We start from the raw sequence: 20,405 nt of genomic DNA on the forward strand, positions 1-20,405 counted from the left end.
AGACCATCTTGGGTGTGCGGTTATATGATCTCCTTTCTTGAAAGAAGAAATAAGGCAGCGGAAATATAATCACAGAAGCCAATTGCAGCCCTAGCGGATTCATCCCATCCTAGTAGGAGGGATATAAATGGGACTGCCTTTGAAACCCAGTGCTCCTGAGCACAGCAGATTATCTCTTCCTTACATTCGGCTCAATATTTGTTTCTCGGTGTAGTTTAGTGTTAAGGCTAGCTAATTTTCTCTCTGATGTGGAAATTGCTTCCAGATATTGCGAGGAGTAGAAGGAAATACTAAGCCACAGCAGATTAACGAGGCGCTCTTATCCATGCACTTGAGTGAGCTTTTATTGGATCTAGGAAGATGACTAAATACGCCTGTTAGCCTGCTTCCCACGCCTTGAACCTCTCGCACTAAGTGGAAGCAGAGTGCTGTGGAATCTGCAGGCTGCTTCTCCATGGCAAAGCAGTTTCAGCAAGGAGAAAAAAAGATGATGACGTTAACTTTAACTCTTGTTTAAATCCCCACTGCTATTTCTACTCTGTTCAAACGACAGAAAAAAAAGAAAAGTGTAAGTTTTAGATGGGAAAAAATCTACAAGAGTCAATAAATCAAGAAATTTTAGAGCCTCGTTTGTTTACACTTGAAACAATTTGCCTAAGAATCTGAAAGAGAGCTATAAACTATACCGTGTAAACTTTCTGTAATGTTCTCCTGGAAAACAACAAATAACCTATAGTTTTTTTCTCTTTTGAAGATTCTCTATAAAAATCAGTTATGAGAGCATGGATGAAGGAGCGATGTGAACACGTGTGTGTGTGAGCCCCTGTAACTAACCATGCCAGACTGTAGAATTCTAAGAGAAGTTACGATGGGCTGGATGGTGGTTATTATAGGATAGAATCTGACTCACAGGCTTAACTGCCACGTGAGGGTCTTCTCAAACACCGCTGAGTGACGGTGGCCAGTGTCCATTAGTGTGTCCTACAAGATGGCAGAGGCCTTCTGTGTTTTCAAAGGGGACATGCTTACCAGCCCCTCTCGCCATTCCACACGGCTTAGGGCTGCAGCTGTTGTCATGATCAAAATACGATACCCCTTTTAGCCAAGGGCTTTCCTAAGGTATTAGCCATCACCAAATTCAAAAACGATATTTTAGAAAAGCAAAACAGGGAGTCAAGTGCAGTGGGAGGCTTCTTTGTCTTTCTCATGGATCCTTTGCCTTTATTTTTTATTCTAAATCAAAGGTGAATGTTTTACCATGCTCTTTATAAACTATGATAATACCTACCAAACGCAGGAGCAGAAACCCATCAATTGTCTGTCACTATGGGGAAACTGTAATAGAATATTTGACTATGCTTTGCCCCCACCTAAAATTTATATTTAAAATTATCTCTCTGGGGCTTTTATCCTAACTTCAAATATCTTTTCATCTCAAATTTACTTTAAAAATTTTTTTAAATGAAATTGATTATATTGGTCACCATTGGTGTGTTTTATTGTTATACACCCTTCTTTGAAGTGGAGAAATAGTCCAGTTTTCATTTCTGCTTTATCTAGTCTCGTTTTTATTTATACGAATGAGGCACAAATACTATTGACACAACTTTGAATGAGGTTATCAGTTAAAGATTCCAAAGCTAAAGCTTGCCTCCTCTCCCTCCTCCCCAGTCACATCCCTTCTTATATAATTAACAGAATTGGTACATTTCTTTTTAGTTCCCATCTCTTCTTCCTTTACATGTGTGTGCACATGCACATGTATGCCTGAGTGTGTTTTCTTTAATGACATTAGACTGTTAGTCACAAATATCTATATTCTATGCCTAAGTTTAAACACACAGAGGAAAAAAATAACACAATATTTACCTACATTTTTCTCTATGTTAAATTTACTTGTGATTTTATGGAGTATTGCTTAGCCAATCTTTTGCTGATTTTTGCCAGCAAGTTTTCTGGCTATTCACTGAGAACCTACCTTAGAGTATTGATCGTAACTGAATTTATGGCTGTAGGGAAGATAGAATCTGGAAAACATAATTTTGGTTGAAAAACTTACTAGGTATTTGAACATAAATAAGGTGGTTTATTTTTAGCATATATAATGTATTTTTAGTTAGAAAAGAAATAAAAATGGAGGAGAAGCCATGGCATTTTGTAAATTTAGTACATGAAAATTCATGCATACTATTCTAGATTAGAACATGCTAACATACATCTTCCCATCATATTGAGTCAGCTAGGCCATTAATGCATGACAAAAATCCATAAATATAATAAATGTTCCATTGCTTTTTATCATTTTCATGTCTCTCTCTCTATTTTTTTCAGTTTGCTATAAAAATAGACCAGACTGAAGCTTTTCTGCAGAATCCACATGAGTTTGAGAGCGCCGAGGCCTTGCAGTCGCTTCTTCAGCTTCATGACCGCCACGCCAAAGGCAAGAAATGGCTATAGGTTCTTGTGAATGACAGTATTTGGAGATCTTTCTGCTGTTTAGTTTGTTTCAAAAAAGATAAAGCTTTGCTTTTGGCCACCTTCTCGAAGAAAGTTCTAGCTGTAAGTGACACTCGGGCAAGTTTAGCTGTGGGCCTTATAGATCTCCATCCCTGAGAACAGAGGCTGCCTCTCTCCTGTGCGCGCCTTCATCCCCAGCATCCAGCATCCAACCAGGTGCGAAGTCCCATGGATCCTTAAGCTGCACTCACTGGCTGAATTCAGTCCATTTCCCATCTAAGGGTCGATAAATGCAAGCCAGCCTTTAGACACCAACTGTGAGTAAGGAAGCCTCTCTTTCATCCTTACGGTTAAAACAAACAGGGTTCTTTTCTAGATAAACGTCCAGTAAAACGTCATGCAGAATATTTTCTGCTCTCAGAGTATTGAGTAGCAACAGTTGTTGTTAAAGCATAGTGTATGTGCCCAGGAGATCTTGAACCTAGGCTGACTGGTGTAGGGAATGTGTCATCTGTGAAGATAATGTAGATAAATGGGTGAGGGATGATGTCTTTGCTTCTTTGTAATGTATTTTTTTTTTTTAAAATCTGGACTAGATCTGAGTTAAATGGCTTCATAGATTTGTCACAACTTTTGATAATTTGTTTTGTTTTATTGGTTTTATAGACAGAATTTCTCTGTAGCCTTTGTCACTTTTTTTTTTTTTTTTTTTCTTTTTCCAAGACAGGGTTTCTCTGTGGTTTTGGAGCCTGTCCTGGAACTAGCTCTTGTAGACCAGGCTGGTCTCAAACTCACAGAGATCTGCCTGCCTCTGCCTCCCAAGTGCTGGGATTAAAGGTGTGCGCCACCACCGCCCGGCTAGCCTTTGTCACTTTTAAATTGACTTTGATCCCCGAAACGTTTGACCATGCTAGAAAAATAGAACAGGACTAAAGTAATAAAGTGTGTTTCTAAACACACACACACACACACATACACACACACATGCTTTATAGCGCTCTCCAAAATCTCTATAAAATAGTTCTTCATTATTATCGCTTGCTGCAAGTTTCCCAAAATAAAGTGATTAGTAACAGTCTCTCCAGTGTAAATTTTGATGGCGGCCTACCAAATGCAGGGATGGATTTTTTTCCTGGTGATTTGTCCACCACACCTGTCACTACAAGATAGAAACTGCAGACTCAGCACTAAAGCGTCAGCTGGCTGTTGACTGTTTTGACATGACCGCAGTTATGTGGCTGGGTCCCCTGGGACAGCGCTGAATCACCTAACATTCCTGTTAGGGGACTAGAAGAGAGCCCAGTCCTGTGGCCTCAATGGGTTCCGTGGTCTCAAAGCAGTCTCCCCCAGCCAACATGATCAGCACACAGCAACTTCACTCGTGTAGTTTTACCCTGTGGGAGTGGGGCCTTTCCCATGAATCTTTGGAGCTGGAAGAGGAGACGACAGTATTTATATTCCTCCTTCTGCTTCTGCTAGCTTCTTCAGATGTGACAGGATACGTAACACAAGGAGCAAGCTGACATGCCTTTCTAAGGAAGCCTGAGGCTATACTGTCCTGGCATCCAGCTGACAACGAAACCATGCCTTACTTTTCAGTAATCTTTGCGAGTCTACTGAGTGGGCCTCTTGGGTTGACAAGATGGCAAGAATGCTAGCTGAACACAGGGAGACACTTTGTCTTTGGTGGCATAAATCATGGGATATTTTTAAGCCCCTCTGTGTGACACTTGAAGGATTGTAGGGGGCAGTGATCAGAAGAGCTGGATCCTAATGAATAATGCCCAGCGGTGCCTTCAAGAGCTTTGTTTTTATAACATGGGAGTTATACTAATCAGCCAATTAGTGGAATGTGGTCTCAGAGGAATGATTTGAAGTGCATATTAATGGATGAGATTTCTGATTGCTAGTCAAGGGCTTTGTATCTATCATCATCATCGTTAGATTTAAGGGAATAAAATGTGAGTTAACAGTTCCAATAAAGTTCTTAGTTGGTGAGCAGTTGAGGGGTATAGGAGTGAATGCCATGATAGCAAAATGTAACTGGAAGCTATGAGGAAACCGCCTCCACCGTCCCTTTGCTTCTTTAACTTCACCTGGGTGACCACTGTGCCTTGTGGCTTAGGTCAGAACAGGGTGACTGGTTGGAGTTTCTGGCTTCCAGAATGTTCCACCAGAGTATAGCTGAAGACTATCACAGCCTCAACTGTTTCCTCTCCTCTTGAGCTAACCTTGTCTTGTTAGTCTTTTGGGCTAACCTTGACTTGTTAGTCTTTTGAGCTAACCTTGTCTTGTTAGTCTTTTGGGCTAACCTTGACTTGTTAGTCTTTTGAGCTAACCTTGGCTTGTTAGTCTTCTTCCAGAAAACAGTTTTCTTTTTTAAAATTTATTTTTATGTGCATGGGTGCTTTGTCATGGGTATTGGGTACCCTGGAACTGGAATGACAGACAGTTGTGAGCTACCATGTGGGTGCTGGGAATTGAACTCATGTCCTCTGGAAGAGCAATCAGTGCTCTTAACCCTTGAACCATCTCTCCATCCCAGAAAACAGTTTTCTGGTTACTTTCCAATCTTTTCTTTTGAATTCAATGACATGAAACAGTGTTTCTGAAACAGTTCCTGGTAGGGAACCCAGGGTCCTGTCATTATATTGAACTGGAGTTGGTGGCAAGGGCAGCGATTAGCCCGGTAACCATACACAACTGTAATATTATAGGCAAGATAAGCATTATGAATGAAAGTAATGTTGTACTGTGAATATGCTTACTAGGAGTATTCAGTTCAGTGTCTTCCTCAAGGAAATGACAATTGACGGGTAAAATGTGAGTAGAGAGAGGTAGAGGTAGAGGGAGCCGAAGTGAATGGCGTTCTTGACAGAGGAAGGAGGGGATTCCAGAGATGCAGGAGAAAGTATAGATGTCTGAAGAGTTTAAGGGGTTAGACTGAGATTCTTGGAAAAGGAAGATGGAAATTGGGTGATGGCAAATGGGATAATCTACTTTTAGGAATCTAGCCCATCATTTGAAGGCAAGGAAGTCATTGCTGAGAGAGAAAGTGAGGGGAAGCGGGAGGGCGATTTAGAGAAGGGAAGAGGGGAATGGGAGGGAGGTAGAAATAGGTTGAGGAATATGTAGAAGGTGAGAGAGAGGAAGACAAAGTGCTGTGTATGTCTCCTGGGGAGACATGGACAGATGCCTGCTCATAGATAGGGCCCTCATGATAGACTAAATAGCCCTGCGTTTAGATAGGTGGAACAATGAGGTACAGAAGCCTGGATGGCTCAAAAGCAGCAGTGTCTCCTAAGAGCCCACCCCAGCGTGGGCGGTGACTCTTAAGGGCCTCCTTTCCAAGCCTCTGTCGCATGCAGGAAGATGTACCAAGAAGGCTCTCGTTCGGGAATTATTTTCTCCTCATGTAATCCTGGGTGGGTCAGAGGTTGTGGTCCTTATAACTTTAGAGCTCTCAGGTCTGGTGAGTTTACTGAAGTATTTTAGTTTCCCGAGTCTTAGGAGCCTTCCTTTTGCCTTCAGGAATAACTGTTTCAGTTTGGGGGAAATCACATACCAAAGAGTGTGTGTGCAAAGATCTCCGCGGGTAAAGGTGAAGAGTGGGTGAGTGGGTTAGAGAGGATGCTGTCAAGAGAGGGTTCTGCAAGTCCAAGCACCAGGGGACACTTGCATCATGGGATGGAGAGAAGTAGACAGATCCAGGCACTGGGAGGGAGTGTAAGATAGACAAATAACTGAAGGGGAGGCAAGCGGAGCTCCTAGCTCATGGGGACTGCACATGCTCTTCCTGCTTCTCTAGCTGATGCTGAAGTGTTGACCTTCAGGTTGCTGCTCCCAACTCCTACCCCTCAGCACTCTTTCTTCTTGGTGGTTCTTCAGCTTTTAGGGTTTGAATCCCCATTCTATAATATATAATACAATCACTACAGAGGTAACAACTGGTGATCAATTTGACAGACACATGTGTTTGACAAAAACCATACACATCCCAAAGCATTTTAGACTTTTATACATTTAAATTATTTTCAGTGTAGCTTATCATTAATATGTTATACATATAAATTAAATGAAGAATGCAAATACAACCACACAAATGCTCATTATTACATTATTTTTCTTTCCGATTATCTTCTAGAACTCTTAGAAAGATCGCTAGTCCTTTTAAACAAAAGTCAGCAACTCACCGACTTCATAGAAAAATTCAAGTGTGACAGATCTGATGTGAATGCTGAGCTGGTTCAGGGAGCTCAAAGCAGCTGTTTGAAGATCGACAGCCTCCTAGAACTTCTACAAGACAGGAGACGGCAGCTGGACAAGTACTTGCAGCAGCAGCGACAGGAACTGGCTCAGGTTCTACAGTTATGCCTGTGGGACCAACAAGAAAACCAGGTAACACAAACTGGCATCCGGTGAAGTCTTGGTCTTGGCCGGTTTTATGGACTAGTGATGTTCTGGGAGGGCATTGGGCTTGCCATGGTTGAATCTGTTAGTGGTTAACCTAAAATCATTTTTTCTTAGCTACCATGTGGCTTTCCCAAGTAAGTGTGTATATGAAAATTAAGATTCCCATCTCCTTTCCTTATAGTATTAACATTATAAGTAGGAGAATGCCTGGGGACATGTAACAATAACAGTGTTCTGTCATTGAATTTGCCTTTTTCCTTCCAGATCCTTACTTTTGGTCTTGTTTTTTCTCTAAATTCTGAACAATGAATGATGGTTTTCTGGGATGCTGGAAAGATGTGCTGAGTTGTGTTACATTGCTGCTAAGGTCATTTAAAACAGTCTGTAGCACAAAACAGAAGCAGCATTCCTGGAAAAGTGGCCAGGTACCATGGGAAAAGGGAGAACATTGGCGGCTGTCTGGTTCTCGGTTACAAGAGTTTGGGACCCTTTCGGTTTGCAGACTCAGTTGAGCTTAATATTCAGACTCTAGGCACATGGTAATCATTTCAGCTAAAAGAGAAGACCCCAATCAAATGGTTGTTATACTGCCTGCAACATTTCTGTTAGTCCTAATCCCATTCTCACAGGTGTGTAGATTAAATAGCGGGAAATCATATGGGGGCAGCTCACCTGGCCAGGATGCAAAGGAGGGAGACCTTTCCATCTTTTCCATTTCTCCAATGCAAATGGGAAGACAGACACATAGCTGGAAGCATACGCTGATTCTTATTTCAAGCTGGAAAAAAAGGGAAGACTCAAGGGCTAACATTTTGATTTCCTTCCTGAGCCCCTACTATGGGCTGTGTCCTACAAGAAGTGTTGCAGATACACACAACAAAAGTTGGTTTGTCTTTCCTTTGTGCATTTTCTTCTGTTGTATTTCTCAGTTTGAACTACTGATGTTTGGGGGTAGCCAGTTCTTGCTCTGGAGAAGGGCACATGGGCACACTAGGAAGCAGAATCTCTGACGTTTCCTACCCTATTTTGAGTAGGACACCCTCAGTTAGGAGATTCAGAATGTCACTAGAATTTGTGAGATGGATCCCAGCAGGCAAAATCATTGTCACTTGAGAACTACTAGACTGTATGATGAGAAAGTCATAAAGGAAGTGAGCAGTGACAAGTGCTATTTAAAAAGCCAATGAGACATGAATGTTGGCATGCATTGCTCTATTAATCAGCTAGGCCGCTTGCAGGAGGTGGCAGAGATGGAAGACCCCAGTGTAGACCCCTTCAGTCAAATATGATGCTTGGGTTCTGTTGCCACCTCCTCCAGGCATGATCCTCTCTCTCCTGGCATCTTCTGCCTGGGCTCTGCTGGCTCCCACCCGCTCCTGGTGGTGTTCCTGCCTGCTTGCTTCTCTTTCCCAGGTCCAATCTTTATCCCCATCCCACCTTCACATATGTTACTTAAGAAGACTTAAGTCAGCGATCAGTGATGATGGTGGTATAGCAGAGGGAATTCATGCCCAGATGAGAATCCACGCAACATTTATTAAACAAGTGTTCCTAGGTTCTTTGTCTTCCCACCACAAGCAGGTCCATTATAGAGCATGCTCTATCTTCTCTCTTTGTCCCTCTTCCTTGTTCTCAACTTACTTTCTCTGGCATCCAGTTCTCTCCTAATTCTGATTCTGGCAGCATGTTTCCAGAGCGACTGCCTTTTAAAGGGAGTTTCTCACTGATATTTTTCTTCCTAGGTTCACAGTTCAAACCCCTGACTCTGGTGCTTCTAAGAACAGACTCAAAACTCTTCCAGTTCTCAGATACAGAGGGTTGTTGCTCATTTGGCTTAACACAGAGACCCGATCTCCCCAAGGAAAAGACTCATCTGAGAGAATTTTCCCAAGCACCAAACAATTGCCCCGATAATGAAAGCATAGTTAAAGTAGGCTTTTTATTTCTGTTTTTTTCAGACAGGGTTTCTCTGTGTAATAGCTCTGACTGTTCTGAAACTCACTTTGTAGACCAGGCTGGTCTTGAACGCACAGAGATCTGCCTGCCTCTGTCTCCCGAGTGCTGGGCTCAAAGGTGTGTGCCACCACTGCCTGGCTAAAGTAGGTTGCTTATGTTATTTATTTATTTATTTATTTATTTATTTATTTATTTATGCCTTCCCAACTGCAAAACTAATCAGCCATTCGGATTCCTTACAATATAAAAATATATCAGAATTCAGAAAAATTCTAGAATATTATTAAAAATATTCTAGCTTATCTACATGCTGAAGGAAAATTGAGAGCTCTTGACAGCCTTGGGAAACTAAGGTGTTTGTTGATAGCTAAAGTCAGGTGACTTGATGAATTCTGACTTAATGGAACCTTTCTGTCCTTCTCTGTCTCCCTCCCTCCTTCTTTTCTTCTTTAAAAGAGTGAGGTGCTTTTGAAGATTGTTTTTGGAAAGACGCCATTCATCTTTCAGAGAAGTTTTCAGTTGATGGGGAAATGGAGCAGAAAGTAGAATTTCCCATGCACTGTATCCCAGCAACCGTATCATCAGCATTTTCACCCAAAGAGGACCTTAGTTCCACTGATGGTCTTACATTAAGACATCATTATCATCCACGGTACTCTATCCAATGGGGTCCAGTCTCAGTGATGTGTATTGCGCGAGCGTGGACAGATGTATAATGGGGGGCCTCTGTCATTATAAGTCCATGAAGAATAACTTGACCACCCTCAAGTCCTTTGTGCTCTGCTCATTTATCCCTCCCTACCCAGCCATGTACACTGATCTGTTTTACTTAGATTGTATTGTTGGAACCATACATTACGTAGCTTTTCACACTAATTTGCCCTTCACCTCAGTCATAAGCAATTAAGTTTCTTCCCTGTCTTTGCATGGCTTGCTAGTTCATGTCTATCTAGGGCTGACTAGCATCCCATTGTCTGCATATTAACCTGGCTACCCATCCGCTCACTTGTTGAAGATCATTTCACTTGCTTCCAGGTTTTAGCAAGTGTGAATAAACAGCCATGTGTAGGTTTTAGTGTAAACTTGGATTTCATTTCATTTGAATAGATAACAAGGAACATGTTGGACAGTGCACTTGGAATGTGTTTAACTGTCTTCCAAAGTTAGCTGTGGATCCCACCAGCAATGAACAAGATTGCTATGTTCCATATCTCTGCCTGCCTGCGGTGGATTCTATCCATATTTTGGGTTCTGGCCTTTTCAGTCAGTGTATAGTAGTATTTCATTGTGGGACCTTCTCTTTAAACTGAGAATAATACAAATTCAGTAAGTGATTCTAATAACGAAATGCAATAGCATGCATAAACATATATATAGAACAATACCCAGCATCTTCAGAGATGATTAACACGTACCACTTTCTTTGCTTTCTCCACTTGGTTAAATTAACGTGAATTCCTTCCCCAGGTCTAGTGTTAGTGATGCTACACACGCTGGGACCCCACATGGTACAATTGTTGGATGCCCTATAGGTGTAGCCATTACATATGCATCCATGTACGTTCATGGAGACGATGGTGGATCTTTCATTTGTACCCTATTTCTAACAGTCCTGAAACAAATTAATATAACTATTGTATAAGAATAAACACTGCTTAAATATAACTCATTGATGAGTAAGACAATCTTTGCCTTAAATATAAAATTTAGACTTGTACTCTGAAAATGGTCCGTGGTGCATTTTCTCTTGCTAACTGCGGGACAGCAGCAAGAGCAATTAATAATAACCATTCTTTGTGCTCATAAGAACACACATCCTAGGGCCAGACTTCTGGAAGGGTTTAAATTATAGCTCCACCATTTATCAACCTAGTCACTGAGCAGTTATTCAAATTCTCTGAAGTTCTCTTTTCTCTGGAATTGTGCGTAATAATAGTAATTGTCTCAAGTCGTATAAGGATGACCAAGTGAGTTCTTCTACGTTAAATGCTTGGGACGGTGCCAGGCACACAGTGACTACCATATCACAACAACACTTTGTGTCATTGTACCCAAGGAGGACAGTGTATGTCCAACATACTACCTCCACGACCCAGAGCAAATAAGGATTGGTCTTAGATTGAAGGCCAAACTTGTTGCTTATTTTGGGTTCATAAGGTACAGTAAAGTAAGCTACTTTTATTATCTTAGTGGCCATACTCATTCATGGGCACTCAATTATATTTTTTAAGGCAGTATTTTTTTAGCTTATTACTAATAGTTCTCATCTGGGGGAGGTGTGGGACCGCTGCTCTTTCAGAAGGTTACTGGCAGCATTTTGACATCTGGCTACTACTTTTGGCTTTGATTCTAGAACAGGTATAGTCACAGCCATGACAAGACTTTTCTATTATTATTAAATATAGAAAAATATAAGCAAAACTAAAGGACCTCACCTATACATACTATGTTGTGACAATGGCTTTTATGACTTTGACCAAGGAATAGACAGGCATATCCTTGGGTCAGAAGTAGAATAAGAAATTTGATGAAGCTATGATAGCGATTGTAGTGCAGTTTGAACAGTATCTTATTGAACAGTATCTCATTGAACAGTATCTCATTGAACAGTGTCTCATTGAACAGTATCTCATTGAACAGTATCTCATTGAACAGTATCTTATTGGTGAGGAAGTGCGGCCTCTTCAGGTTCCCATGCTGGAAACAGTAATTAAGCATGCAGCATTGATTGTTATATACACAAGAGAGTATTTTCACTCTAACTAGACATTGACGTAGCATAATTCTCTTATTATGAGATCTTACACTTTCTAGATGTTCTGTTCACAGTTTTGTGGGTGATGCAGTGATATCATTGACAGCAGAGACACCAGATCGAGAGCGATTACTAGGGAGTTGAGGACTAGGACGGTGATAACTCCGGTACAGTCTACCTGACAATCCTAGGTCATGGTGGACACGCTTCACAGCGGGAGGAGGCTTGACCAGTCTGTGTTTTCTGTGTTTGTTTTATGGAGCATAAGGACTGTGGACAGGGACATCCATAAAACAGTGCCATTGTCAGTCATTCTAACCACTTGAGAAAGGGGAAATGAGGAATCAGAACAAAGGTCATGGATAAATACTAACGTGGATGTCTGCATATCTGATATGTCTCCACGAGGATTAGTGTAGACAGTTGATCCTTCTGTGGCTCTCTGTGCTCGTGGCCTGGCGCTTCTGAAGAGATCAGTTAACTCTCTTTGGGGAAAGAAGTTAAATGGCCGGCATGTTAGGAGCCAAAGATCTGCATTACTTACTGAGAACAGTAGATGAAAATGGACTATTTTTCTGTCTGGTTTGGAATGTGATCGTCTGGGAAGCAACCGCATTCCCAGAGTTTTCTTCCTTCATCGCCATTTTTCATATGTAAACCAGTGTGCATGTGTTCCGCACGGACAGACAAGCAAGCTGCCCCTTCTTTTCAGCCATCGCGGCATCTTAGCTTGCAGATAATATGCTTCATTAATGAAAATCAGAAGCAGCTTGGAGTATTTTGTGCATAATTAATTATCTTGGCAAGAAGATTTATGAATGTAATTCTTCTCAATTGTTCCAATCAGGCATAAGTGAGGCAAACAAATATATTAAAACTAAGTTATTCGTGGCCTGTTTATGCAAGGCAATGTCAAGGACATCCGGAAGAATTAGGACTGGGGCAGGCCCTCTACTTCTACTACCCATGTTTCATGTATGTATGTATGTATGTATGTATGTATGTATGTATGTATGTATATGCATGCCTTTACGAGGAGGGGAAATAACAGCATCCACGGGGGAGTTTTATGGTTGAGTAGAGTACACACTGTCATCAAACACTATATTCCCCGTCACCTGCACTTATGAGGGCATCAGAGGTGACCTATAGAAGTGTAGCTTCAATGCATACAGACGTGTGCCTGCAAGGCATCTGCCAAACTTCCTTGTGTGTGAACGTGTGCTCCTGCTTGTGTGTGTTTTCTGGTACACGTTGCCACTCTCTTATTTACTTTGGAGTTTGGAAGAATGGCCAGCTTAAATTAAATGAAATAGCATAAGAGGGGTTAAGAAGCTTTTTGAAAAGTCCTTTACATGTAGCTGTTGGACACTGTCTGCTATAAGGTAAAAATGGGTTGGGGAATCAGAGAGGGTTATAATTAGCTTGACGATACTGGAATCCGGGAACTTGTTCCAATAGCAGACATAAATAACGATCCATATGTAGTTTGAAACTTATCGTGGAATTTTATCTTGGCACATGGGCTATGTCTAGAAGTCTTTCTCAGGCATGCCAGCAGGAAATGGAGGGCCTCTTAATGTTTGTAGGAGATTCTGGCAATGCGGAAAGTAATAGACATGTTTGCTAAGTAGAATGCATGCTGGTCATCATTGCTTTCTTCTATCAAGTAGGTGGGGTTAAAGGATTTACCTAAAAACAAAGCAAAGCAAAACAAAAACACAATTTGAGGGCAGAATCAGTATTCTGGCTCTGCCACCACTTCTAACATCAAACCTGACGGGGCAGGCGTGCTTTTCTATTCTCGTTATTGTTTCATTAAGCACAGAGCATATTTGACCAGATTGCCTAATACGAGATAAAGAGAATTGCTTTCTCTGCTATAAGCAAAGGAAAGAAAAATCTAAGTAAACATTAGAACTGTGCCTCCAACTCTAACTGCAGACGTGGTGCTTCTGGCAATTGGATAGGAAGACTGTCAAAAATCCTTGGGCTGGGGAAGATAAAAAAAATGATGCCTTTTTATTCCTTGTCAGTTTTTTAAATTTTTTTTGTCTTAACAGTAGTTGGTTCTGTGCCAAGAAGTGTTCTGCACAAGGAAGAGAAAATCAAAGTAGTTTGAAGACATTATTATTTTTAAAATGCATTTCTGCGAAGATGGTTGGGATTTCTTTTTGCTAGCTCATCTCTCCTTGAAGAGTTTTAAATAAAGATAAAAATTAAAACCTCATCTCAGTTTGCAGAACAAATTGCTGAGGAGAGAAACGTGGCTCGCGGCGGTCTGGTGTAGTGCTTTGGCCTTCACAGCCCTTCACCGTTTTTGCTTCCGGGCCTTTTCTCCTTTGACTTTCACAGAACATTTTCTGCTGCTGTGTCCTCCATGTCATAGACTGTGAATCAGTTGCAAGATAGAATTCTGCCTGCGCTCTGTCTGTCACCTCTGCCCGGACTGTCTCGTCCTCATGTCATTCTGACAACTGGACTCAGGCTTCGATTCTCTTCTCTAACTGCAGCTTCTATGGAGCCCCCTGATGGTACCTCCATGTTCAAATCAGACCCTTTGGTTCTGGCCTTGCCTTACAAGTTTTGTTTTAAAAATGTTCATAGACACAGGCTTCTCCAGACTGGAGAAGGAAGAGATCAGGCTGGATCAGAAAGCACGGACTCTGACCGTGGTCTGAACTGCTCCAGACTGACTTTCTTCTTTACTGGCTGCATGGACTTCGGCAGATACCTTCCAGGCTCATGTCTGTGTCATCATTTGTTGCCTCAATCAAGGAAGGGGGTGGGCAGTAACATTACCGAGGTAACATTACAAGGAGCGTAGAGCAGTCCCTGCTGCCTCTGGGAAGCCCGCCACCCTCTTCTCTGACTTTCTTCATTTGTTTCTTTCGGTAGGAGTGGTTAGGAGAATGTTCCGTTCATAAAGCTAGCCCTCCCTTGTTCAAGGCACTTAAACAAGGGACACTTAAAGCGCTCCTCACCTTCCCTTTTAGCCTGGTTCGCTCCTTCCTTCCAGTCTTCTGCACCACTCAGTCCCCCACTGTAAAGAACCGTACCTCCTCTAGTCAAAGAAAGGAGTGTTTTTTAAGCCAATGCCCTTTTCTACTGATTCTGCTGTCCCTACCCTCACCTTCCAATGCTTAGCGAATGAGCTCAGCTTCTGCAGAAGGCTCCCTAGATTGTCTTCCTCACCCCCACCTGGAAGTCCCTAAATGTTTACTGATCTATACCTCACTCCACCCAACTCCTGGCTCTGCTATTTAAATTCTCCTTAGCTAAATCTGTGTCAATCTTCAAATTTACATTTAACAACTAATGATATTTCAAACTCCCTTGACTAGCATTGCCAGCCAAAGAAAATATAATTCAATGGATACATATGATTTTAAATATTCCAGTGGCCATTATAGAAGTTAAAAAAGAAGTATTTAAGAAGTCACATAACAAGTGAAAAATAATACATATTATTAGCTCAACAAATCCAAATATAATTTTGATAGATAGTGAACACAAAATTCCAAAGAGATATTTGCATTTTTTAAAGTACACAAAGACCACAGTTTCTGAAACACAGTTAATAGTCACAGCACTTTCCCGGTTAGACTATTCATAGTCCAGCTTCTCTGCCGGTGGAGGCTAAGTCTCCTGGGCAGTGCAAAGCTACTTGACCAAATTTTTCTGACTCTAACTTTCTGGATAATTTTTGATTTTCATTAACATCACAATTCTCTTCTTTTTTGTATCTTCATTGACCTACTTCTGTCTCTATTCACCTTTAATGACTGTCTCAGTCACCCAAAAGAGCCGTTCCATATAGTCTCTGACTTAACCCTGCCTCCTTTAAAGACACAGAAGCTAAGACAATCAATCGAGAGAATCATAAGCACATCCGTTGAGTCAGGCTAGATGGTCGGGACTGAGAAGCGGAGGAAAAGTTTTTGTTTCTTCCTGTATCCTACTGATTGATACTCAGAACCAGTTTCCAGTGTATTTCTGAGTGTTTTGTTCTTCCTTCCCTCCCTCCTGCCTCTTTTGTGGCACTGTTCTGCAGAAGTGCCTCTTTGGCTGGACTCCTCACTCGGCCTCTCTGGACAGCAACTGGTGCAATTGAAAAGCTTATAAAAAGAACCCTTGGAATATCCGCACAGCTGTCTGCAGTAATGGCTTGTGGGATGTAACGAGTGATTGACTAAGTATCAGAATATTAGGGCGTCTTATTTTAGCCCGTTGGTGTGTACCCCACAGCACAGGTGGCGAACCTGATCTAGAAGGCTGCTCTGGTGTCTGAATGCCTCATGATGAAGTGTAACACGCTAACGATGAGCTACTCCAAATATTCATACCAACTTGTTTCTGTTTCTTCCTGAAATGCATCTGGTCAGGAAACAAAAGAATCTAGGGGGCCGCATGCTTTGAAAGGCGAATATATGTATAAAAGAAAGATACTGATTATCACCAAAGTTTTCTACCTACGAGGCATTGCTCAGTAGGGACCATAGCTTTTGAGGGCTGAAATAGCGTCAGGCAAATCTACAAGAGGAAGCCAGTCAGTGCCATCTAAAAGTTAAAATAAGTGGTTGCATACCCTTAATCCCAGTACTTGGGGAGAAGAGGCAGGCAGAGATTTGTGAGTTGGAAGTTCACCTGGTCTACATATTAAGTTCCGGGCCAACTAGAACTATATGGTAAGATCCCTTGTCAAAAAAAATTAAAAAAAAAACCAAAAGTCAAAACAAAGCGAAATGCAAAACCAAAAACCCCAACAGCCTACTCCCTCCTAGATGCCATCACCCCTGGCATATGTGGGATGACTAGCTCTTGACTCACAGATTAAATGGGACTGTCTGAGGTGTCACCTGTTTCAGGGAGATTAGCGAACACCTGTTGCCACCCGTTCTCTCATCTTCCATCTTAGGGGCCCTGTGATAACACATGCTTGAGATGTCTGCCCTCACCCCGACATTAGCTAGGAATAGAAAAGACTCACTCCCATCACTTCACAACTCAATAATTCCTGAGAGTTAGTGATAGTCATGATCTCTTTGGGGACAATCCTCAGATCACCCCGCGAGTCACTGGTCCTGTCGTAAGAAATTATTTTATAAAAAAGTAAAATAAACTTTATTGATCTTAATTAAGTGACCTCTGCAAGTTCTTATATGCACACTGCGCTTTATCAGATTCTAATTGGATAGCAGAAAAAAATGACTTTAAGGAATTGTAAACATATTCATATGTATCTTACAATATAAATATATTTAAAATTCTTTATTTTAAATATACAGATCATGTGAAATATATATCACATAATTTATCGATATTATGAAGAAGGTGTATTTCACATAAAAGTAGCTACAGGATCAGTGTGTTTATTTTGTTTGCACTGATAAAGGGCTAAAATTTGACCAGCTGCGGAATCTCCATTGCCCCATAACTTATTGTCTAGTCTACACTGGGAAAACGCTAAGTTGGTCCAAACCTTCTCTTGAGATCAGCTTTGCCACGTCCGCTCACTGGTGGTCCTGGGAACCTGAGCTCAGGTGAGCCTCTACCCCTGCCATCTGCAGTGTGAGGGACATTTTCAGTTCAGAATGTCAGAGCTAACAGCCTTTTCCTCATCCTCCTGCTTCATGGCTTCCTTCTTGTTGCAGGAGCTGGGAGAAAGCCCATGGCTGCAGAGATAGCAGGCTGCAGATAGACACAGTGTGAATTTTGGCTGTACCCATCATTTTGAACAGGCTGCCATTTTTCTTTCTTGAGGTTTGGCAACAGTGTCCCCAGACAGCAAGGGGAAAGGCTGTAGGTCGCACGAGCCATGGTGACGGGCACAGTGGAAGAGCATCAGTTTTGGACTTGTGTCCACTTGGGACAGGTCTCCCTCCTGTCTCCGGATAAACTGCTACACCTCTCCAAATCCATTTGCTTTTTCCTCTACCTTCGTTTATATTTGACTGTATTGCTCTTGTTATTGATATTGATTACATTTGATTATATCATTTCTGTTATGGACTTATTGGGACAAACAAAGATGATGCTCTCACCCAACTAGCAAAATACCTAATTTATAGTACGGTCTCTTAAAAACTAGTCATTACGGGAATATTCAGGGAATCATACTATACAGAAGCAGATACTACAAATCTAGCTGCAATCCGCTTCATGGATACAAGGCCTTTATATGTGTTCAGGAGCTGTAAGTCAGAAGTCTCATGTCAAGTTACGGTGTCTCTTAAAAACTGGTGTCTCTGGAAACGAGCGCCTCAGGGACTTAGTGGTAGAATACTTGTTCGGTTTGTGGGAACCCTGGGTTCAGCATCAACAGTACTCCAAAGTTAATTAACAGAAAAAAATTAAAGGAAGAAAAAAATGCGTATTGCTCTCTTCAAGTTCCGTGATATTTGTTGTTTAGACGTTGTACGGCATGTGTCGTGAATCAGCTCCACATGAAACTGAATTGTGCTCTTATAAAGTCAGTGGAAATTTAACATCGTTCCCATTTGGTTTCTCAAGGCAGATTTCTACCAGTGACAGCAAGCTAAATACTTTTGCATTTTCTTTTTTTTTATGGTGGGAAAAATAATTCCACATATGCTGTTCAATATTTTAACTGGGTTCTATGTAACTATATTCATATTCACATTTATATATAGAAAGAAAGTTATCTTTGAAAACAAAGCAAGATTTCTGGACCGCATGGGAATGCCCGGCTGCTGCTTTGGAGATAATTTTGATCATTTCCCTCGCTCCATAATCCATGGAGTTGCTAAGTGATCCCTGTGCTTTTCTGGGATTGTTTCCTTTTCCTCTTCAGCATTTGTAGGCTGAAGTAATGAGAACATTAAAAACCTAGATGATATTAACTTCATATGTATACATTTGTCTCTGTAGAAAGAAATTGAAATACTTGGTTTTGAAGTATTGCGGAATTATTTCTGAGTTTTAATCCTTTATCCTGATCATGTAAGCACTGATGCTTTCTTCTCACCTCTCCCAGGTCACTTGTTGGTTCCAGAAAACGATAAGAGATCTGCAGGAACAGAGTCTGGGCTCGTCACTTTCTGACAACAAGGAGCTAATCCGTAAGCACGAGGACCTGGAGGTCAGAGCTAAGGTAAGACACAGTTGAAATGTGGTTTAGTTGAAAAGTGGGAAATGCAAATAGAACTTCTCTTCAAATATGGTTGAATCAGCCATTTATACTGGGTACCAAGAGAAAGAACTATTTGCTTTGAATAATCTACTGATTTCATGGAAATGATTATTAGAGAATTAGGTACCACTGCCCACTGACTTCTAGAATAACAGCAAGACTTCTTTTTCTTCTTCTCCCTCTTCTTTTTCCTCCTCCTCCTCTTCTTCTTTTCTTATCCTTCTTGTTCTTGTTCTCTCTCATACATATATACACATGTGTGTGCACGTGCACATACACAAATCATGATTACTGTCATGACTATCATGGTATGATGGGTTATATCTCTCTATATGAAACACTAACACCAAACTACAACAAAAGCAGTTTTAAGTTTCTGATGTCTCACCACCCAAAATATTGGATACACTAAGTTCCAGCTGTATCATCACTCAGAACATTGGGTACACTAAGTTCCAGCTATATCACTCAGAACATTGGATACACTAAGTACCTGCTGTATCACTCAGAACATTGGATACACTAAGTACCTGCTGTATCGCTCAGAACATTGGATACACTAAGTTTCTGCTGTATCATCACTCAGAACATTGGATACACTTTGCTCCTCTGTTTCATTTTCATGGGCACCTCTAAAAAAGAAACTTAGGAATTCCTGGGGAATTATATGTGTGTAAGCACTTACCCATAAGTAGTAGGCCCCAAATGTTTACTTTTCCATCCATCAGGCAAACTTTCAGATGGTTTTTTATATATTTGCCCTCATAAGCCTATAGGAGTGGCACTATGAGGAAGTATGGCCTTAGTGGAGTAGGTGTGGCCTTGTTGAAATATATTACCCTGGGGGTGGGTTTTGATGTCTCCCATGCTCAAGATATGCCCAGTGTCTCAGACCACTTCCTTTGGGATCAAGGTATAAGAACTCTCAGCTCCTCCAGCACTATGTCTGCCTGCATGCTGCCTTGCTTGCCACCATGATGGTAATGGCGTAAACCTCTGAGCTGTTAAGCCAGCCCCAATTAAATGCTTTCCTTTCTAAGAGCTGCCATGGTCTCTTCACAGTCATAAAAACCCTGAGTCAGACATTTTTCATCTGTGGGTTTTCAATAATCTTATTCTTTGAGAAACAATTCAATTTTTTACATGTCCCAAATAGGAAGCAGCACATTGCCTTCTGGACTCATGTTTGTGTGCAGCCATGAGAGGGGACAGGGGATGTCATTTTCAGAGAGAATTGGTTGGAAATAAGGCATCAAGTGGGAGGTCATTTCTGAACCTCATGGAAGTAACCAGGTTCACAGGGAAGGCGGGTGTCGGTGCTTCCCCCAGTGAGGCTGGCCAGCAGGGAGCTGGATGGCACAGACTGTGGTTGTCAGTCTTGTCAGGTTTTTCTAAGTAAGCTGCAGAAATGGTGCCATTGTTTCCTGCTGGAGTACATTCAAATTGAGAAGTGGAGTAGCTTTTACAGCTTTCAGTGAGGTTCCAGAGTGTGCTGAAATAGAACCTTGGAGCGCGAGTCATTGTTTTAGCTATGCCATTTTTATTTAATATGGAAATGATTTTCCTTTCACATATATAACTGAGAAGGGAATAGCAAACATGGATTATTTTAAGTCATCCTTAGATGGCATCATAAGTCAACTTGTTACCCTGAGCCAATGAGCAGTGAGA

General features: G+C 41.4%; 1 protein-coding gene across 3 annotated transcripts in view; it reads left to right on the plus strand.

Annotated features, from left to right (window-relative positions):
- Window positions 1-20,405, plus strand: part of Ccdc141 (coiled-coil domain containing 141) — a 141,587-nt gene that overhangs the window by 32,688 nt on the left and 88,494 nt on the right. For all 3 annotated transcript variants that reach the window (XM_057755593.1, XM_057755595.1, XM_057755594.1), the window contains exons 4-6: window positions 2,332-2,440; window positions 6,602-6,855; window positions 18,579-18,695. In XM_057755593.1, coding sequence (XP_057611576.1) covers window positions 2,332-2,440; window positions 6,602-6,855; window positions 18,579-18,695 — 480 coding nt within the window. The remainder of the gene's footprint in view (window positions 1-2,331; window positions 2,441-6,601; window positions 6,856-18,578; window positions 18,696-20,405) is intronic.

This window comes from Chionomys nivalis, chromosome 22, assembly GCF_950005125.1.
Source record: "Chionomys nivalis chromosome 22, mChiNiv1.1, whole genome shotgun sequence".
NCBI lineage: Eukaryota > Metazoa > Chordata > Mammalia > Rodentia > Cricetidae > Chionomys > Chionomys nivalis.